Source organism: Microplitis mediator, chromosome 3 (genome assembly GCF_029852145.1).
Source record: "Microplitis mediator isolate UGA2020A chromosome 3, iyMicMedi2.1, whole genome shotgun sequence".
In the NCBI taxonomy this organism is placed as follows: domain Eukaryota; kingdom Metazoa; phylum Arthropoda; class Insecta; order Hymenoptera; family Braconidae; genus Microplitis; species Microplitis mediator.
The window spans coordinates 348269-367022 of NC_079971.1; the positions used below are offsets into that span (position 1 = coordinate 348269).

Here is an 18754-nt window from a genome sequence, read left to right on the forward strand (position 1 = left end):
ATTTTTTTTATTTTTTCCTCTTATCGTTTATATTTAATGCTCTTATTATTTTTTATTGACGGACATGAAATGTCCACTTGTAGGCAGGTTTAATCAGAAACACGAGTACAATAATACTTAGTCACCTCAAGCTTTCATGGAGGTTTTTTATCTTGGGTAATGTTTGTTAAGGTAATCCTTGAGCTGATATTACGTGTTAATTGTTTATGGAAGGCTCGGGTGAAACGGTAACGCTGAAAAATATTTAATAAAAAAATTATTAAACGGGTATGGTGATTGATGTATTGGTAAATACTTGAGCTGGATCTTGATAAAACAATCTATAAAAAATAAAAATTAATAGACTTGATTGAGGAAAATAAATAAATAAATTAAAGAAAGCCAAATAATGTTTAAATAATTTATTATTTATTTTTTCGACGTTAACAAATAATTAATTTAATTATCTTACTCTATAAATGTACATTTAATTTAAATTGCCATAAATACAATGTAAACCAATGGTGAGTCTACCAGCTAGAGGATTACCTTAAAAAATAATATCAAAAGGTTCAAAATAATTAAGTAATAAAACTCCTTTTTTACAATTGGTATGTACAGTTTATTTAGGGATTAATAGATAATTATTTTCAAAGGTTTAGGTCGGTAAGTACGAGGGTGTCGAGGAGAGGAAGATTACATTTTTTTTTTTGTTGTTTCGAATTTTATAAATTACCAAATGTTAATTATAATCACTAAATCACCTAGTTTACAAAAAAAAAAATTTTTTTCTTGTTATTTAAAATAAAAAAAGCCGTAAATGGTCCCTAGCCTCATTGCTACTCTCTTATATATTTAAAATAAAATAGCGAATTAATAAAATATTATAAATTTCCGGCAATAAATCCTTTTATAATTGTGATAAAGTGCGTGAGTGAACTAGTGGGGCGATTAATTATACAGTTAATAAATTAATCTGATAATTAATGCCAGGAAGTAACCAGCGGTAAATGTATGTATCACATGTATGTAGCATCCATCGTTAATAAGATCATTTAAATCGACACTTGTGATTTTATCGAACTGTAACCGGATAAATTAATATTAATAATCATAATAGTAGTAATAGTTATATTTATTTATATATATCTGTATATTTGCAATAAAAATATATTTGGTCCCCGTGGCCAGGGATTTAAAGTGTGATATCACGAGTGTCGACTCAATCCGATCTTTATTGTTTTATTTTTATTATTTTTTTTCTATTTATTTAAAATATTGTTAACGTTAAAAAATTGATGTAATATTTTTTTTATATATTTTTTTTTATTTTATAATTATTTGCTTTAATATGAAATATTATAAACTGTAAACCTGTAAAAAATATACTGGGTGGAGGCATTTATTTCTCTGTTTATTATTTTTATATATAGTTATTGTATTATGGTACATATAATAAATATATCATTGTTATATATTTTTTTTTAAATATCGTATCGGGTGGCGCTTAATTAAATTATCACTTGTTATTTATAATTACAAATTATCAACAATGAAATGTTGGTTTTATTATTGTTTATTATTGTTTAGCAAGAGGCTAGGGAGACAAACTCCATGCACGCATTTATACATTTAACATTTTTTTATTTTCATTTTTTTAAATTAGATCGACTTTAATTTAATATATTTTTGGTCTGATCTCAAGTCGGCAAACTAAAGACCGCAAGATAAAATTGTTGTTGTTTCGTAAAATTGTAAAGTAAATTGTGCCGCCATCTCGTGGGCTTTTTAAAGCCGCATTCTCAGAGTTTAACTTTTAAAATCTCTACCCAATCGACGAACGTTAAAAATATTAAATCGAGGATTCCCCGATTTAAATATACAAGTATTTATAAATAAATTCAAATCAAAAATATATATGGATTAAAATCGATCGTAAGGTTGTATCCGAGTGAATTTAAAAACTATTTACATATTTAAAATAAAGATAAACTAAAAAAATAGCACAGCGTAACGAGAATATATTTGTTTAAAATGTTGTAGGAACTGAGGAGTCAATAGACTTATTGAAAATAAATCTTTAATTATTTAATATCTGTAGTAAATCTATTATCAGTTATCTCTGTCATTTATTGTATATATATTTATATTTATTTAGAATAAAATTGATAGGCAATCAGCCAACCAGCCTTAAAAAATTCATTTAAAAATATTCCCGTAATTATATAATAATAATTATAATAAATATAATTAAAGTATTGCCAGAAACAAATATATAATCAATTAAAAATACATGTAACAAATATTGATAGAGGTAATTGATATGTTGCAACGTTTAACAATAGCGATACGATATGGTACCTAACCGGCAGCTATTTTTATCATTACTATTTATTATTTATTATTATTATTATTTATCATTATCATTATTATTATTATTATTATTATTATTTGTTTTAATCAGTCGTATTGCGTCATCGACGCTCGGATTGTGAATTTCGAATACAACCTTTTTTTACATTTGTTTAAAAAAATCTCTTTCATTCTTTGTTCTCTTAAGTCTCTTGTGCGTGAGGTTAAAAAATAATAACGCACGAAAAAATATTTAAATAAAATTTAAAAAATAGCAAATAATAACCTAAGGGAAAAAATCTATCACCCAAAGCACTTTAAACTTTAAAATCTACCTAACCATTCATTAATTTCATTTATTTATTAAATACTCATTTGTTTGTTTACTTGTTTATTATTTATTTTGTTTTTTCTTCTGCAAAATAATACTGAAGTCGCACGTGGTGCCTATCACATGTCTATTGATTTATTTTAAAAAACATTCGCTCGAAAATATAAATAATAATAATAATAATTTTAAAAAATTGTGTTTTACTTGTACCTTTTAAAAAGATGACCGGTACAACAACACACGTAACCCTGTTTATAAACACAAGCAAGGCTTGTATTTTATTTAAGTTTTTAATAAAATCCATTCACTCAATTAAAGTCTTTTCGCGGATCGAAAATGTTGCAATTACCCCGAGTCGAAATTTAGAGCCTTTTAAAGTCGGACCTATTTCGGACTTGGAGGCTCTAAATAGAGTCTGTTTCTATGTTAAATTAGGCCCGATTTTGGTCCCTGAGGTGCTACAAATTTCCGTTTTCGGCACTTGCGGGCTCAATCTAGGACCTGATGAAAATTAAAATTAGGTCCGATTTAGGGCCTGTAAGCCCTGGTTTATTGTAATAATAATAATATTAATTAATAATAATCATCATAAATTATTCAATTATAATGAATCGAAATTTATTACGGGACTAATATTGTCGGACTTGAAGGCTCAAAATCGGACCTCTCAGTGAATGTTAGGACCTCCGGGTTCAAAGTCGGAGCTACAGGACTACAGGGCTCTAAATCGGATCTATTTAGGGCTATAGGGACCTATATAGGCTCTAAATTTCGACTCGGGACTTTACTCTGGTTTACGCGACTTGACTTGACGCGACACGAGATTTAATATCTGTTTAGTGAATTTTATAAATTTCCATCCCTATTTGACGATACCCGTTTCCCTCCCGCTTAAAAACCCCCGACTCACCCGCTTATATGTTTCATTATCCCCTTACACGTTCGCTTCCTTCAAATATCCTGTAGAAAATTTTGAAACAAAATAATAATCGCGTGTATTATATTATTTATCATCAGTTACTCTCTATAAGTTTATTTCTTTTATTTTTAATATGTTTTTATTATTTTTTCAACATCTATCGTAGATTTGTCTGTGGCTATCCCTGATGTGTTAGTTACCCTGCGCTTCCGTCTGGTTTTGTCCAAATATTTATTTATTTTTAATATTATTATTATTATTAGTATTATTATTATTAATATTATTATTATTAGTTATGGTTTATCCAAATATTTATTTAAATTAACTTACTGTCTTTAATAATATTATTTTATTCGTCAAAACTGTTTTCTCTACGATACGAGCTTAATATTTTTTTTTTTTTTTTTTTAAATTTAATTTATTTAAACAATTCACGTATTTATATTTTATTTAAATATTATTAATTTGGTAAATCCTTCTTCTTATTACGAAAAAAAAATATATATATATATTATAAATATATATATTTAAATTGCCCTCGATCTTTGGAAAAATGTTTCAAATAATCATCTCGCTCTCATCGACTCCACCAATTAAACGCCAATAATTCAATTAAAATTTATAATTAATAAATCAATAATATTAACAAACTTTTAATTTAAAAATATAAACAATTCAAGTATCAAATAATTCAGAAACGAAATATTTACAACTAAAAACAAATTTTGGAATTGCATCAATTATTGCACCGTTCCCGTGCTTTTTCAAAATATTTATATACACAAATATATATGCATATATATATATATATATATAGACACCTTATTATAATATATCTTCGTTTCTTTTTCATTTTTCGCTCGTTTCCCGACAAAAAAGCAAAGCAACGCGATAACCTAACGCGAAAATAAAAATAATGATAAAAATAAAAAAAAAACATATTTATATAAATATATATAACTAAAAAAAATTTCTCCGTTTATTTCCGCGTCAGAACCCTACGTACATATAAATATATGCATGTATATATATATTTTACGTTGGATTCCGTTATTTCTCAGCTCCGAAAACCGTCGTCTCAAAAGTTCCCTTTAAATTTAAACCATTGCACTGCAGATCTCTTTACATTAGAGAGGATGAACGACGGCTAAAAGAGGCGCTTGTTTTCCTTCCGGTTACCACTCCCTCATTCTTACTCTCATCCTTTCTTCCTTTATACGCACATACACACACACACCCGCACACTGATCCAGATACACGCACACTTGCTGACAAACATGAGATTATTCAGAGCTAGAGCATCCATGCACCAAACGAATGAAAAAAAAAGAAAGAAAAAAATAATAAAAATATGAGAAAAGAGAGACATTTTTCCTCGCGGCTAAAAACTCTTTGACTTTAGCCGCTATATCTTTTTTACATTACAATATTCAATTATTTGATACGCGTGTTAGTTTCATTCCTGATACTGAGTTCCTATACATCGCTTCCTATTACACGGGCCACATTATACAAACAACAACAACAACAACAGCAACAACAACAACAACAATATCAACATCCTTACTGTTGTTTAAATTGTCTCGTTAAGTATTTACTCATTATTATTGTTATTGTTATTGTTGTTTTTATTATTATATTAATAATAATAATAATAATTAATTTTACAAAAGAATTTCTCTCACGTGGACGGGACAGTCTACCCTGCTTCCCAGTCGTCAATCCACGTCTCTCATTCGGCGCCGTTTTGTTGAAGCAACGCGGGCGCGGACTGCGGTGGCTGAGGAATATCGTGAAGAAGACGTTCTCCAGGTGAAGGTGAAGGCGATCGGCTTGGCGGCGTTAAGTCGCAGGGACCGGCGCCGGCCCTGCTGTCACTGCGACTGCCGAGTCCGGGATTGTTGTTGTTGGGCGACTCGAAGGCTTTCTGCTCACTCGGAGGCAGCAGATGGACCATGTTGACGGGCACAGGGAATGAGCCAAAGTCCGGGTAGAATCCTTGGTGCAGTAGCGGATGGGGAGGGAATCCAGGGTCATCTGGATGTGGTAATCCTGCCAGAGGATGTGTTAGTTGTGAGGGAGGTGGGGCGATGGCTTTGACATTATTGTTTAGTGAATTCATAACCTCGCCGGTGGCTCCCGTGCAGTCTTTGCGTAGTTGCTCGAGTTTAAGACTTTTTCCGTACTTGCCACGTACGTACATCAGCAAACTGTTGTAAGGGATCCCGAAGATTCTGCTTGCTTGGGAGGTTGTCATTTTTTTATTCCAAACGTGCTGGAGGGCTTCGGTCAATTCAGCGTTGGTCCAAGATCTCGGTGGGCCTCCACGAGGTGCGCTGTGTTGACCCTTTGGTCTACCGAGTGGCATTCGCGAGTGGTCCGACCATCTGCGAGGTCCATCTTCCCCTCGGTGTTTCTTTGATTTCTTCGTCGGATGATGAATTAAATTCGCACCACCAAAAAGTCCATGAAGAGCTTCAGGTTTGAAGCTGTCGTGTAAGTCCGCGAGCAAGAGTCCGCGTTCCATTCCTCCATGAGGAAAAAGACCACCGCCGAGGGGCGAAGAGCCGTCCATTGGGAAGACAGATCTTCTTGGTGTCAAGGGTGAGTCCTGCTGAAAAGGATGGTGCAGGCGATTTGGACCCTGAGGACTGCCTTCACGCTGTTGGTGATGATGCGACAGTTGAGACTGCGGATGACTCGTAGGCGGTGCCCATTGTGCTGCCAGGTGACTTAAGCTCGCCAGGTACTCGCTGTGATGATGAGGAGGTGTTAATGACAACGCTGACAGGGCTTGCATCCCCGTCGGTGGAAGGTCTTGGATTGAACTGTCGGGCTGAAGACTTGCTCCAGTTAATGGTGAGCCTCTGGGACTACTCGCTGCCTCACTTTCAGTCTTTATCGCATGCTCACTTGGCGACGGTTCTGATCTTTTCATTGATAAATTTTCTGCTATATCTTCATTTCTATTATTTAATTGCTGTTGTTGTTGAAGATGTTGTTGTTGTTGTTGTTGTTGCTGCTGCTGTTGTTGTTGTTGCTGCTGCTGTTGTTGTTGTTGTTGTTGATGAATTGATTGAAAATTTTGCGGAGAATGATGACTATTTGTCGTCGTAAAATTCAATCCCGGCGGACTGGGACTTGGTTGTGGATGGGGTTTACTCAAATCCTGTGGTATCAATTCACCAGATCTTCTTCTAGGCCTCGCTTGTTTTCTTCTCGGCATTAGTGGAGATGTGCACTCGCGCAATTCCCGTAATGAAAAATTTAAATGGCTCATATGCGGTAACCTGTCGCGATCACGCATATAAGCTCGACTCGGACTGGCACTGCCAGTAATGCGGTGGTGGAGGGTGTGATGGGGATTATGATGTAAATCGGTACTACGAGCTGGTGAATTAGACTCGTCGTCAACCAGCGGACTCGTCGACTGCCGTGGCGTTGGCTCCGGTGTCAAACGATCTGAACCGAGCAAGTCGTCAGCGGAAGGGGTTTCTGCTGCCGTTGGTGTCTCGGGTGGACTAACAGGTCGTGGTTCTGAAGAAGCTAAACCTCTCACCTGTAGACTCTCAGCGGCTCTCATAAGTCCTGGTAAGTCTTCATGCCCCACTCTTACTTCCCCGCGATACATAAAGTCTATAAGGGCCGCAACTTCTCGTCCAGTAAAGTCCTTGAGTACTATCACCGGATGCTTACACGGGTGCTCCGCAAATATCCTCTCGAAGAAGGGGCTGCAATCATACAAAAACTCAATTACCTTTCACATTATTTTTATTTACATTTTTTCACTCATTTAAGAGTCTTCAGGTTTTTTTTCATTTTTTTTTTCTTTTTACTTTTAAACTATTTACTAGTGCAGAGAGTCGTTAAATATATCGAGTGGTTTCAACGAGTTTCAATGATTTATTTAACTAATTTATTGATTTTAAATGTCAACGGACTTAAACTTGTTACTTTATGATGCCGACAATTAATTAAATTGAATTGAATTGAACTGAATTAAATTAAATAGTTTCGTTTATTGGAACAAACTGTTTGATTGTAATATAATAACTTTTATTATTATAATATATATGTAGGTTTTAAATGAAATAAAATTTACCTGCAGGCACTGAGGACGACTTTGTGAGCACGTAAGCTGCTGTCAGAGCACGACAGAGTGACATCGACGAATATCTCGGCGTGTAGGAGTGCCTCGAAGGCCTGGAGAATGTGGGACTGGTGGTTGTTCCACCGTAATGAGTAGTGGGACTGTAGTGCCATGCCACCGTCGGGACTTTCCGCGGTGCTCGACATTTTTCAAAACTTGTTACGCGCGTCGGAGCCACCTTGCAATCATATATACCATTTATTTTATTATTGTTATTGTTCGGTCCGCCTTCGGTGACCAGGGTCCAGGTTATTCTTATCGGGTCTCTCACGCCGGGTCCACTTTATTTCTCATTATTTAAATTCCATCCACTTTATTTTTCTCGCCTTTCACCGCCTAAAATTTATAATTCAAACGAAAAAAATTTTAATAATTTTTTATATTTACATTAAAAATTTATGACAAAATTTAGTTTCAAGTTAAATTTATAAAATTTAAATATTTAATAAATTATTGGGTGAATACATAAATATATAAATTGTCATACTAAATATAAAATATAAAATCAATTAAAATCTATGAGGATGACAATTTAAATGAAACTTTATAAAACTCTGTTTAAATAATTACACCTGATCCCTTTTCTCACTATGCAAATATACATATATATAAATTTTGGTAAATCTGTCAATTAATAATAATTATAACTCGCTTACAAAACCACGAAACTTTTAATCAACCGAACCAATACTTTATGAGCAAAGTTTGTAAATTATTAACACACATGTCGCGTCTTTTAATAACTCCGATCGGTTTTTCGTCAACCCCTGCTATTTTCGTCCCTGAAAATCACTCTAGCTCTGGTTTATTAGATTATCGGATACAAATTACAAAATCTCTGTCTCTCTCTTTCTGAAACTAAAGAATATTCTTTGCTGAAACACGTTGTGCGCTCGCCGAAAACTCTCGGTAACTCCGTTTCCTAACACACGTGTTCTAACCAAAAAATTTAAAATTTCCTCAGTTTTCCATGAAAAGAAAATGGATGAATAAATAAAAATAAAAACTACCGAGCACAAATTATTGTAACAATAAATTTATTTATTTTAATAAATTTAAGTCAATAAAAATAAAATACAATCATAAAATCACATGGGCCACTATTTTTCTGCACGCGAGGGCCGAATTTATTTTTCCTCGTTTATCATCCGTGACTCGCCGCACGACCGACGGGATCGATCAAACGAATTAATTGCGCCACTGGATAAATTAGTTTCACTAGATTTTTAATTTTTAAATCCCACCCCAGCCCGGTAAAAAAAAAATTACTCCAAAATAAAAAGCAAAAAGAAAAAAAAAAGAACGTTACTCCAAAAAATATGTAAATCCACTTACAGCACGTGTGCCTTCAGATCCTTGTGGGTATTAATTTTTTATTAATAATAATAATTGCACAATCACAAACACTTATCCAAATAAATATTCTCACGTTAAACATATCACTCACTTATTCACTCGTCTAAAAATAATTTAAACCAAGAAAGTAAACTAACACTTGATATATTTATTTATTTGAAAAAAAAAAATAATAATAATAATAACGACCCGCTTCCACTTAAATAATAAATTGCACGTACAAATAATACTTGTAAATTAATTGCCAAAATGGATTTTAGTCCACAATGTTTGTTGTTTATTTGAATATTTATTTTTTATTAAAAATCACATTATCCGAAATTTATATTTTTGAAACGAAAAAAAAAAACTTAAAAATGAAAAAAAAACTAAACAGAAAAGACTGACCGTGCTCGTGGAGTTGCGTGTGTCGGGGCACAGCGGCGTCGTCGACGGCCGGTGAGTGAATGCGCGGTGACGTTAAGCGCCCCTCCTAATACTCCCCCCCACCATAACGCTCACATATAGACATATAGATATATAGATATACATATAGACATATATACATACAGTATAGTGTACAGTACAGAGTTATATCGGAGAAAGAGACACAAACTCTTGAAAAGCTCAACTCCCACCTACTGACTCGCCTTCTTATAACCCCGCCCCCGCGACTCAAGATCCGCGGACTGCCGAAAGTACAACTTTTGAGTAAACAATTGTTTGGTTGAAATCGGGGTATGTTACTTTTTAACAAAAATTTTTTATTTATTTAATTTTTTTTTTATTTAATTTTACTACGGGTTAAAACTAAATTCGAGTGATATTATAAATAAATGTGGTATGAAAGCTCGCGGGCAACTGTCCACGTGCCTTTGAGCGCGTCATCGCGGAGGTAGGAAGACCGGTGTCCCTCCTCCTGACCTCGACGCACTCGGACATTAATGAACACAACAAGTGTCCCGTTTATCACACGAACAGGCTCTCGCTAAATAAATTAAATACATTTTTTTTTTTACTAGAAAAAGATTTTTTATTTTACTCGAAAGTGTCCGTATTTAGTATTTTATTATTTTGTTGAGTTTTTATTTATCTATTTATTTATTATTAAAATGTTTATAAAGTTTATATGAACACGTCGAGCGTCGCGTTGTGACTGCCTCCGCGGTGGGCAATCGCTGGGAACGGAGAAAGAGACCGAGTCCCACCTCTTTGGCCACCTCCAGCAGGGTTACCAGCCCACTGGACCCCTCTCTCTTATTTTTCCCCTACTCTATTTATTTACACTAAAAAATATACACGTATCACTGATTTTAAATATCTAATAAAAAATTATTTTGTCAATAAATGCATTACATATTACATAGATTTTTTTTTTTTTTATAAATTTTTATTTCCGGATGGAGTCTAGGCTACCTAAAAGAATTAGCATAAGACAGGGGTCATGAGTCACGTGGGTCAGTCATAAAGTGACCTGTCTCGGACGCACCTGCCACGTATGAGCACCTGTGTTACCTGGGTTTGCAAAGTGTATTTAAGTTGTATAGATAAATTCAGACCCAGACCCAGACCTAGACCTAGACCTCACATCGGTTGTTGAGTTTACTTAAGACGTAGGAGACAATTTTTGGGACACGCACAGTAGGTGGTCTTGTATAGACTTCTCGTATATTTGATTTTTAAAGGTATTTTGTGTGAATAGAAGGATATTTGAGTGTAGGTTGTAAGGATTTTGGGATGATGGTTTATTGTATTATACATATATATGTATATGTTAGAATGGACCGTGAACTATGGACTGTTGAGATGAATGACGAGCTCAAGTACTTAAGTGTAAGGTGCACGAAAGTTAAGATTTGCTGCTCCAAACTCTAATACCAAGACACCCTTGCTCTAATACTAACTAATCTCACGTATTTTATTTTCAAGGACACTTTAGTTTGTTGGGCCCAATAAAATTTTATCTTGACAATTGGCTTCAGTGTATGTATTATCATAATTGAGCATGGGTGTTAGATATATTTATGTGAGAATTTTTTTGACACTTTTATTTTAGAGATTTTCGATTGTAAATTTTTTTTTATCTTTTTTGGAGCAGCCGTATTTTTTTGGAGCCCCTTGTTTTTATTAAAATAAAAGTTTTTTTTTTTTTTAATGGAGAATCACTAATGATTCTTAAAGGTTTTTTTGAAAAAAATTGGGTTTATAGTTTAATTATAATAATAAATGTCATTTGAAAGAAGATAAGAAAACTGGAGGTGACAATTTATATAATGCAAAGGCTTTTGTATGAAATTATTAATAATTCGAGTGAGAATGGAAATTATCGATTGTTTTAATACTAAAGGGAATTAATAATAAATAATAAATCCCAGAGACAAAACGAGATATTAAAAACTCAAGTTTTCATATTTCATGATCATTCTTTTGAAATTTTAAAATTTATTTCAAGAAAAATTTGTGTCCTGGTTTAAATATTTTTTTAAAGAAATAAACATTTGCATTTATAATTTTTGGCTGAAATATTTTGAATTTCACTTCTTTTGCGAACTTATGCTAAAAATAAATTTACAAATTTAAAATAGATCGCAAGCGTACCTGGGGTAAAATTGGAAATTGACCTCAAAATTTTGCGTTTATTTTTTAAATTTCTTTAGTATCTTTGCTCCATTTTGAAGTGTAAAAAAAAAAAAATTCGTGTCACTATTAAAAAAAAAATCCAGAAATTTGACAACAGAATCATTGAAATTATTTTGTTTTACAAAAATAATCCAAAATAAAAAATAAATAGCCAAGTTTTCATGAAAAGTTTGAGTTGATTTTTTTAAAAAGAGTTCAGAAATAAATAAAAGATTAAAATATTTCAAATAACTTAATCTTGGGAATTTGGACAATAAGTGAAGAAATGTTTTGATCGTGGACGAGAATTTAAATACTAAAAGATTAACGTTTACAAACAATAAGCTCAATATATTAATTCTTATGTATGTCCACAAGGGATTACAATCTCATGGCCAAATAAATAAAATATCTATCTACATTAACTGATAGTTAGAACAATTAGTTCAACAACAAGTTAATAAATGAGTGTAAACACTAAACAGTAAAACTGTCATTAACCAAGTGGTCTTTGACCTTTACTAAATTGTAATTGGCATCTATTATATACATTTTAAGCAGCCATAAATTTACAAGGGTCATAACCCTCAGAAATTATAAAATAAACAATAAACACAAATAAAACCAAATCACTTGTACTAAATTTTTTTAAATAATTTAAAAAGAAAAAAAAAACAAACCGCGAATATTGAATAAAGTACATTATGAAAGAAAAGTCTAAAAGTTGAAGTTAAAATTATTGAGAGCTCCATTTTTTTTCGACGTACGCTCGAATAATCGCGACATTTTGTCCGCATTGATTCGGCCGTTATCGAGGCGGCCTGAACTCTAAAGCCCCAACTGAATGACACATTCAAGTAAAAGTTTTTTTTTTCGCGACTAAACTGTACATGGACACGTAAAAAAATATGTAGATGTGGACGTAAAATTGGATGTGGATGTGGATGTGGATGCGTACAAGGGAGTGTAAGAGAAATGTGAATGTGAATTTATAAAAAAAAAGAGGGTGTGTTTAAGGTCCACAGAAGGTAGTCGACATGAGAGAGCAGAGTAGCCTGGTGGTACCAAGTAATACACCCTAGTTACCCCCCCAGTGGTTCTCAGCTTGGAACAAATATATGGTGAATCGGTGGGGGGAAAATGTCTATGTGAGGCGCTAGAAAAGCCGAAGGTGCCCACGGTTGTATTTTTTAATTATTGATTTTAATGACGAGGGGAGCCGCTGGCAACGCCATCTTGGATGCTGGGCGGAGTAAGAAGCGGCCCCACTACTCTTTTCTCCCTTCTTTATTCATTCCTCGCACTCTTTCTGTGCTAAGCGACGACGAGAGAAAACCGGGGCTCACGTTCCCGCTCCCTGCGCCGCTTTTCCTACTTCTTTCCTTCCTTCTATATCTCACTACCCACTGGCACACCAATACCATGACAACTTTCACGACTACGACCAAGAATACGACCAAGAGGATGAGGACTGAGGACCGAGGACCGAAGGCTCCCACCCCCGCCGCCTTTTTCCTTAATGCCGGAAGATAGACAGATGATAATTAAGAAAGCCGCGGGACGCGCATGAGACGACGTGGTTACTCATTCTCTCCTTCATTTTACTTTTTTTTTTTTTATTTTAAACTTTTTTATTCACTCGATATCTACTTTTTTATTTTATTTATTTTAACGGTTTTTCCACTGCCGCCTGATAAGCTACTAAATATATATGCATCATTTAATTCGCTCAAGTCATCAATTGTTGCCTTCCATGCAAGATTTCATTGTCGAAATGGAACAACAAAATGCCTCGTTATTGCAGTATATCAGCTTATCTGCAAAATAAATACTTATTTTATTTTGTTATTTTTATGAAAATACATTTTCTGTAAGCAAAGGAAAAGTAAACCAGTAGGAATTGGATTTCTGTGACCTCAAGTATTTTGGTCGGTCACAGGACATCATCGGGCCCAAGTTCTAAGTATAACTACAACTCATTTGTCAGCAGAGGGAAATTGTAAGATTAAACTGTTGAATAACTTAAAACGAATAATAAGTTTGTCTTGGACCAATCACTCTACTGCAGAGATTCATCTTTTAGTGAATTATTGATCAGCAGAAAATTCTAATAATTGTTCATATGATTATATTTCATTCAAAAGTCATCACACAGAAAAAAAGAATTTCTTGGCGCAAGAAATATTTTGTATTATGAATTGAAGAAAAAAATTTTTCTCGCCTAAAAAATTTTTTTCTTGTTCCGAGAAAATTTTTTCTTATCCCAAGAAAAGTTTTGTTTTCACTTTATAATACAAGAAATTTCTTGGGTCAAGTATAAATTTTCTTAGAACAAGAAAAAATTTTTTGCGCCAAGAAATCCTTTTTTTCTGTGCAGAAGTCTAATTTTGATTTTTCACAGAAAATCTTTAAATCAACTTTGGAGCAGGAAATTGAAAAAAATAAATATATACAGTCTAAAAAATCGAGAGTGAATTCGAATCTTATTTAAATTCAAATTCGGAAATTCCGGTGGGTAAGAAAAAATCACTGCGCATATGGAGTAAATACGGATATGTGATGTGAAATTAATTTTAATCCGATTTGGAGTTTCAATGTTAAACGAAATTCTTCTTCGGAGTAAATTTCACTCCAAGGGGATTAAGTAAATAAATAATCATCCGCTTCGCATTTACTCCGAATTCAGTCCGCAAATTTTTAACAGCGCATGATTAACGAATGTTTTGATATAAAATATAAAAGGGTGATAATTTTTGAAGGGCATTATAAATCCAAGTTTCGAGCAATACTGGTTGTACGGGCAAAAATAGTTTTAGTTAGAACGTCACGGGGTGCCAACGAGTTTTGAATCCACGTGGCACGTGTTCCGTTTACGTTGGCCCATTTGTATTAAATCCGTGACGCATGTAGTCTTGATTATTGTTCTCAAGCATTAACGGCAAGACAAGGGGTTCTCTCTTACAATTACATATGCGCATGTACATGACATAGCACACAGGAAGCTAAAAAATGCATATCAATTAATTCATTTATTCGCATTGGGGCCTTGTTATTTAGTTTATATTATTTATTTTTTGCTTGTAGTTAAATGTAAAAAATAGTTATGCGCATGCATATGATTAGTTAGTAGTCTATGGGTGATGGGAAAAAAATGGTGAGAAAAAATTTCGGAATTGATTTAATTTAGTATAGGTATCCATATGGAGATGGGATATAACGTTTCTGTTTGTCCGGGCTCGGGAATACTTTTGTTAATGATGAATTAAAATATTTAAAAATTCTTTTTTTCGACTTAGAGTTGGTCTACTGTTCTGCTCTGTGATGGTAATGTTTAGGGGATCCTGAGGAGAGAGTCATCGTGTAGTAGAATATAGTTTGAAGGGAACCCCATCGTGAATTAATTAGTTGAGCTCGCTATAGGGTGCTACTGCCACTGTATACCCGTGTCGCATATGCATATATATATATATATATATATATATATATATATATATATATGCTGCAACGAGTTGTGCAAGTTACAACAACCGGCCGTGATCAACCGACGAAATTCACCACTCACCTTTTATTTCATTATATTATTTTATTTTATTTTATTTTATTTAATATTCTCACATCTCGACATTCGATGCCACGCATAATACTATTTAAATCTGTAGTTATAACTAAAAGAATTGAATAATGCGCCGAAAATAATTTAAATAATAATTTATATTGTGTTTATTTAAATCGTCTTTTGTTGAATTTTACTGTGTATCGTTTTCAAGTCCCTTTTAATATTACGGTGTCCTTGTTTTTAATTTTGATTTATCGTATTTGGATATTTTATTTACTTACAACTATATATTATTTATTTATTTTTTTTTTTGCTACTTGAATTTATTAGAAATAAAAAAAAATTGAATTTAATAAAAATTTTTTTAATTACTTGGCTAAAAAAAAAATTTATAATAGAGCGATTTAAACCCATTATTGATAAAATAAAACCTAAAACCAATAAAAAAAAAAAAAATTGATCTTCTCACGACAGGATGTTGGATCCCTTTGGGTGAGCCTTTCGTCACAGCCGTGATTCACACTCCGGGATTATATGACCCGAAGAGCTGTGAGAGAGAATGTCAAGAAGCAAATGAAAGAAGCTGGATAAAAAGTACAGAGGAATAAGAACAAGAGCAAGAATGAGAACGAGAAGGTGAAGAAAAAGGAAAAGAATAAGAAGAGCAAGAATGTTGAAAGAAATCGCGACTAGAGCCCACAGTGTAAGTGTGCACCGAGCGGATGATCTCGATAGTCGTGTTATAGGTCGTCAGTTTTCGCGCGATCGGGACTCGAGCGAAACGGAGCGAATCGTGCTCTGGACTCCTACCACCGGCCCCTATAACCCTACTCGCCGAGAGACTACGTGAGATAGATGAATAAGAAAAGAAGAATACATATACATATATGCTGGATTTATCCTCGGTCCTTTACTCATCCAGGTTCCCACAAGCTTTATGCTGGCTCGACCGCGAAATTTCCTTTTTATCTCCTCTACCTTCGTCACCCTATCCCCCACCTGCCCCCCACTCGCAGAGTCTCAGAGTCTCAGATCTGCTCCTCTCATAATACTCATGCTCCATCTCCTTCTCCTGCTCCTGCTCCTTATCCTTATCCTTATCCTTTCTTACTTATGTATACTCTTTTCATTCGCCCCACACTCACCCTGACAAACAAATCCTCCCGCGAAACATTTAAATCGTGCGTGAAGTTGACAGTGGAAAAAAATTTAATACTGAATTTTAAAAATTTTCATGTATTTATATATGCACAGTATAATATATCTTGTACACACTATATTTAATAATATCTATATGTATATATCATGCTTAGCAACATTCTTATCCATATCCTCATTATACTATCATGTTAAAGTTTTTAATGGAAGCACGGGATCATAAATCATCCGCTGACGTTTATGAAGGCATAAATGAAAGCATTAACATTTTGTAATAGAAACATTTTCGATTTATTTTTATAAAAATTTATTGTTTTATTTGAGTTATTTATAAAAAAAATTGCGGTGAGAAAAATTGCTCACTGACATTAGATCGACCACGACTTAAAAATTTCGATATCAGAGTGAAAGAATTCTATCATTTTCAATAATTCCTATCTAAACTCTATACACTTTTGTCATTTTTTGTTCATTACGATGTCCTCTAGTAAGAGAAGCCCCAAAAAGTTCTGTGAAAAATTTATTTTTCGAATCCAGATCCATATAAGAGTTAATGAGGCTGAATACGAGGATGACTATCTATGAAGAGAGGCCCCGTAACTTTTTTTCTGTTGAAGATAACTCCACACAACATAAACATTTTTTGTTCCTTATGATGCCCATTGATAGAAAAAAATACGAAATCTCTAGAAAAAAATTTATTTTTTTCGCAATCAACGTCGGGCAGATGCGGGCAGATGACACTGTCCGTGTTTTTCAATGAAGAGAGGCCCGTAATTTTTTTTCCGTTGGAGATAACTCCGTACAATACTAACGTTTTTTGTTCATTGCGATATCCTCTTGTAGTAAAAGCCCGAAAAAGTCCTGAAAAAAATTTATCTTTCGAATCCAGGCCCATATGAGGATAAATTAGGATAAATCAGGATGAATGAGAATGACTATCTACGAAAGAGGTCCGTAACTTTTTTTCTGTAGAAGATAACTACATACAATATAAACATTTTTTGTTTCTTACGATGCCCTTTAATAAAAAATCTACGAAATCTCGAAAAAAAAATTTATTTTTTTCGCAATCGACGTCGGGCAGATACGGGCAGATGACACTGTCATGTCTTTTTATGAAGAGAGGCCTGTAACTTTTTTTCTGTTGAGAATAGTTCCACACAATACAAACGTTTTTTGTTTATTGCGATGTCCTCTAGTAGAAAAACATTCGGAGAGAGTTCCGAGAAATATTTTTTTTTTACTAATGACCCATTGGAGCATAGATGAATAAAGATGACACTGTATATATGTATGTTTAGTAACAGAAATATCTTTGAAAAAGTTGTACCGCAACTACACTTGCCTAAAAAATGGCATTGAATAGACGTTGATTGAGATACTCAATTATAAAATAACGTCTATTAAGTGTGAGTGCATCTCGAGTAGCTGCATCTACCCTCAACTTTCATTATACTCTTCTATAGACACCATACATAAATATACCGTAGACAATATACGCATACATGCCTACATATATATAGATATGTTTATATAAAACCCGTTGGCAGCGTTGATCGCAATAAGGGGTTGCTATGGTAGTGATGTAGGAAGCGCGTATACGGAAGGAAGTTAAGTATATAAGAGTTAAAGTTGCGTGCACGTTGCCGACAAGAAAGTTGCTGGCGATAATTATGGATCGGTTGTACACACGCGGGAGTTGTAAAACTGTACCAAGACGGGAGAAAAAAAGACAAGCAACATAACACATGGGATAAAGAAAAGATTACGGCCGGGATACGGGGGATTCTTTCTGCTGGGATTCAAAGACCAAAGACATAAGGCTGGTTTTTAAAACCGATGGCGTTGATGAGTCGGCTTAGAGTTTAAGGAGGGGTAAAAATAAGAGGGTGAATCGAGTTAAATTAATGCATGTACGCAGTAGTAAAGAAAAATTTCTCGATTCGTGTGAGTGAAAATGAGTCTTGGTCTTGGTCTTGATGATCTTACTCTTGCTCTCGCTCTGATATATCTCGTGTCTTTATCTTAAAGAATTGTCTCTTCTTTTAACTAATTTGCTTGCGCCTACTTCGTTATAAAGTGTAGGACAAGTATTGGAGTAAGAGCCGCGTGTATTCGAGCTAAGCACCGAGACTTTTATTGATCGGCTGGCAAAAACTCAGGAACCCTCATTTCGTGCTACGTGCCCCCAACTCCCGAATTTTCGACCGAGGCTTCGTCAGGAGGACTAGAGTTTTCTTTACTACCCGGGCCTCACCCCATCTCCTTTCTATTCGACGCTCGACCTCCTGCCACCCCTTAACTATACTCTTATACTTATACCCGCGCTACTCTACTCTTACGCTTATTCAC

General features: G+C 33.9%; 1 protein-coding gene across 2 annotated transcripts in view; it reads right to left on the reverse strand.

The window, feature by feature from the left end:
* Positions 1-386: 386 nt before the first annotated feature.
* Positions 387-18754, reverse strand: part of LOC130664398 (protein jim lovell) — a 64704-nt gene continuing 46336 nt past the window's right edge. The window contains exons 1-3 of one of the 2 annotated variants that reach the window (XM_057464229.1): positions 9067-9544; positions 7684-8067; positions 387-7312 (exon numbers count right to left, since the gene is read on the reverse strand). In XM_057464229.1, coding sequence (XP_057320212.1) covers positions 5314-7312; positions 7684-7877 — 2193 coding nt within the window. In that variant the 5' untranslated portion in view covers positions 7878-8067; positions 9067-9544 and the 3' untranslated portion in view covers positions 387-5313. Of the gene's footprint in view, positions 7313-7683; positions 8068-9066; positions 9545-18754 lie in introns of those variants that run through there. The other variant, XM_057464228.1, reaches the window with a different exon arrangement.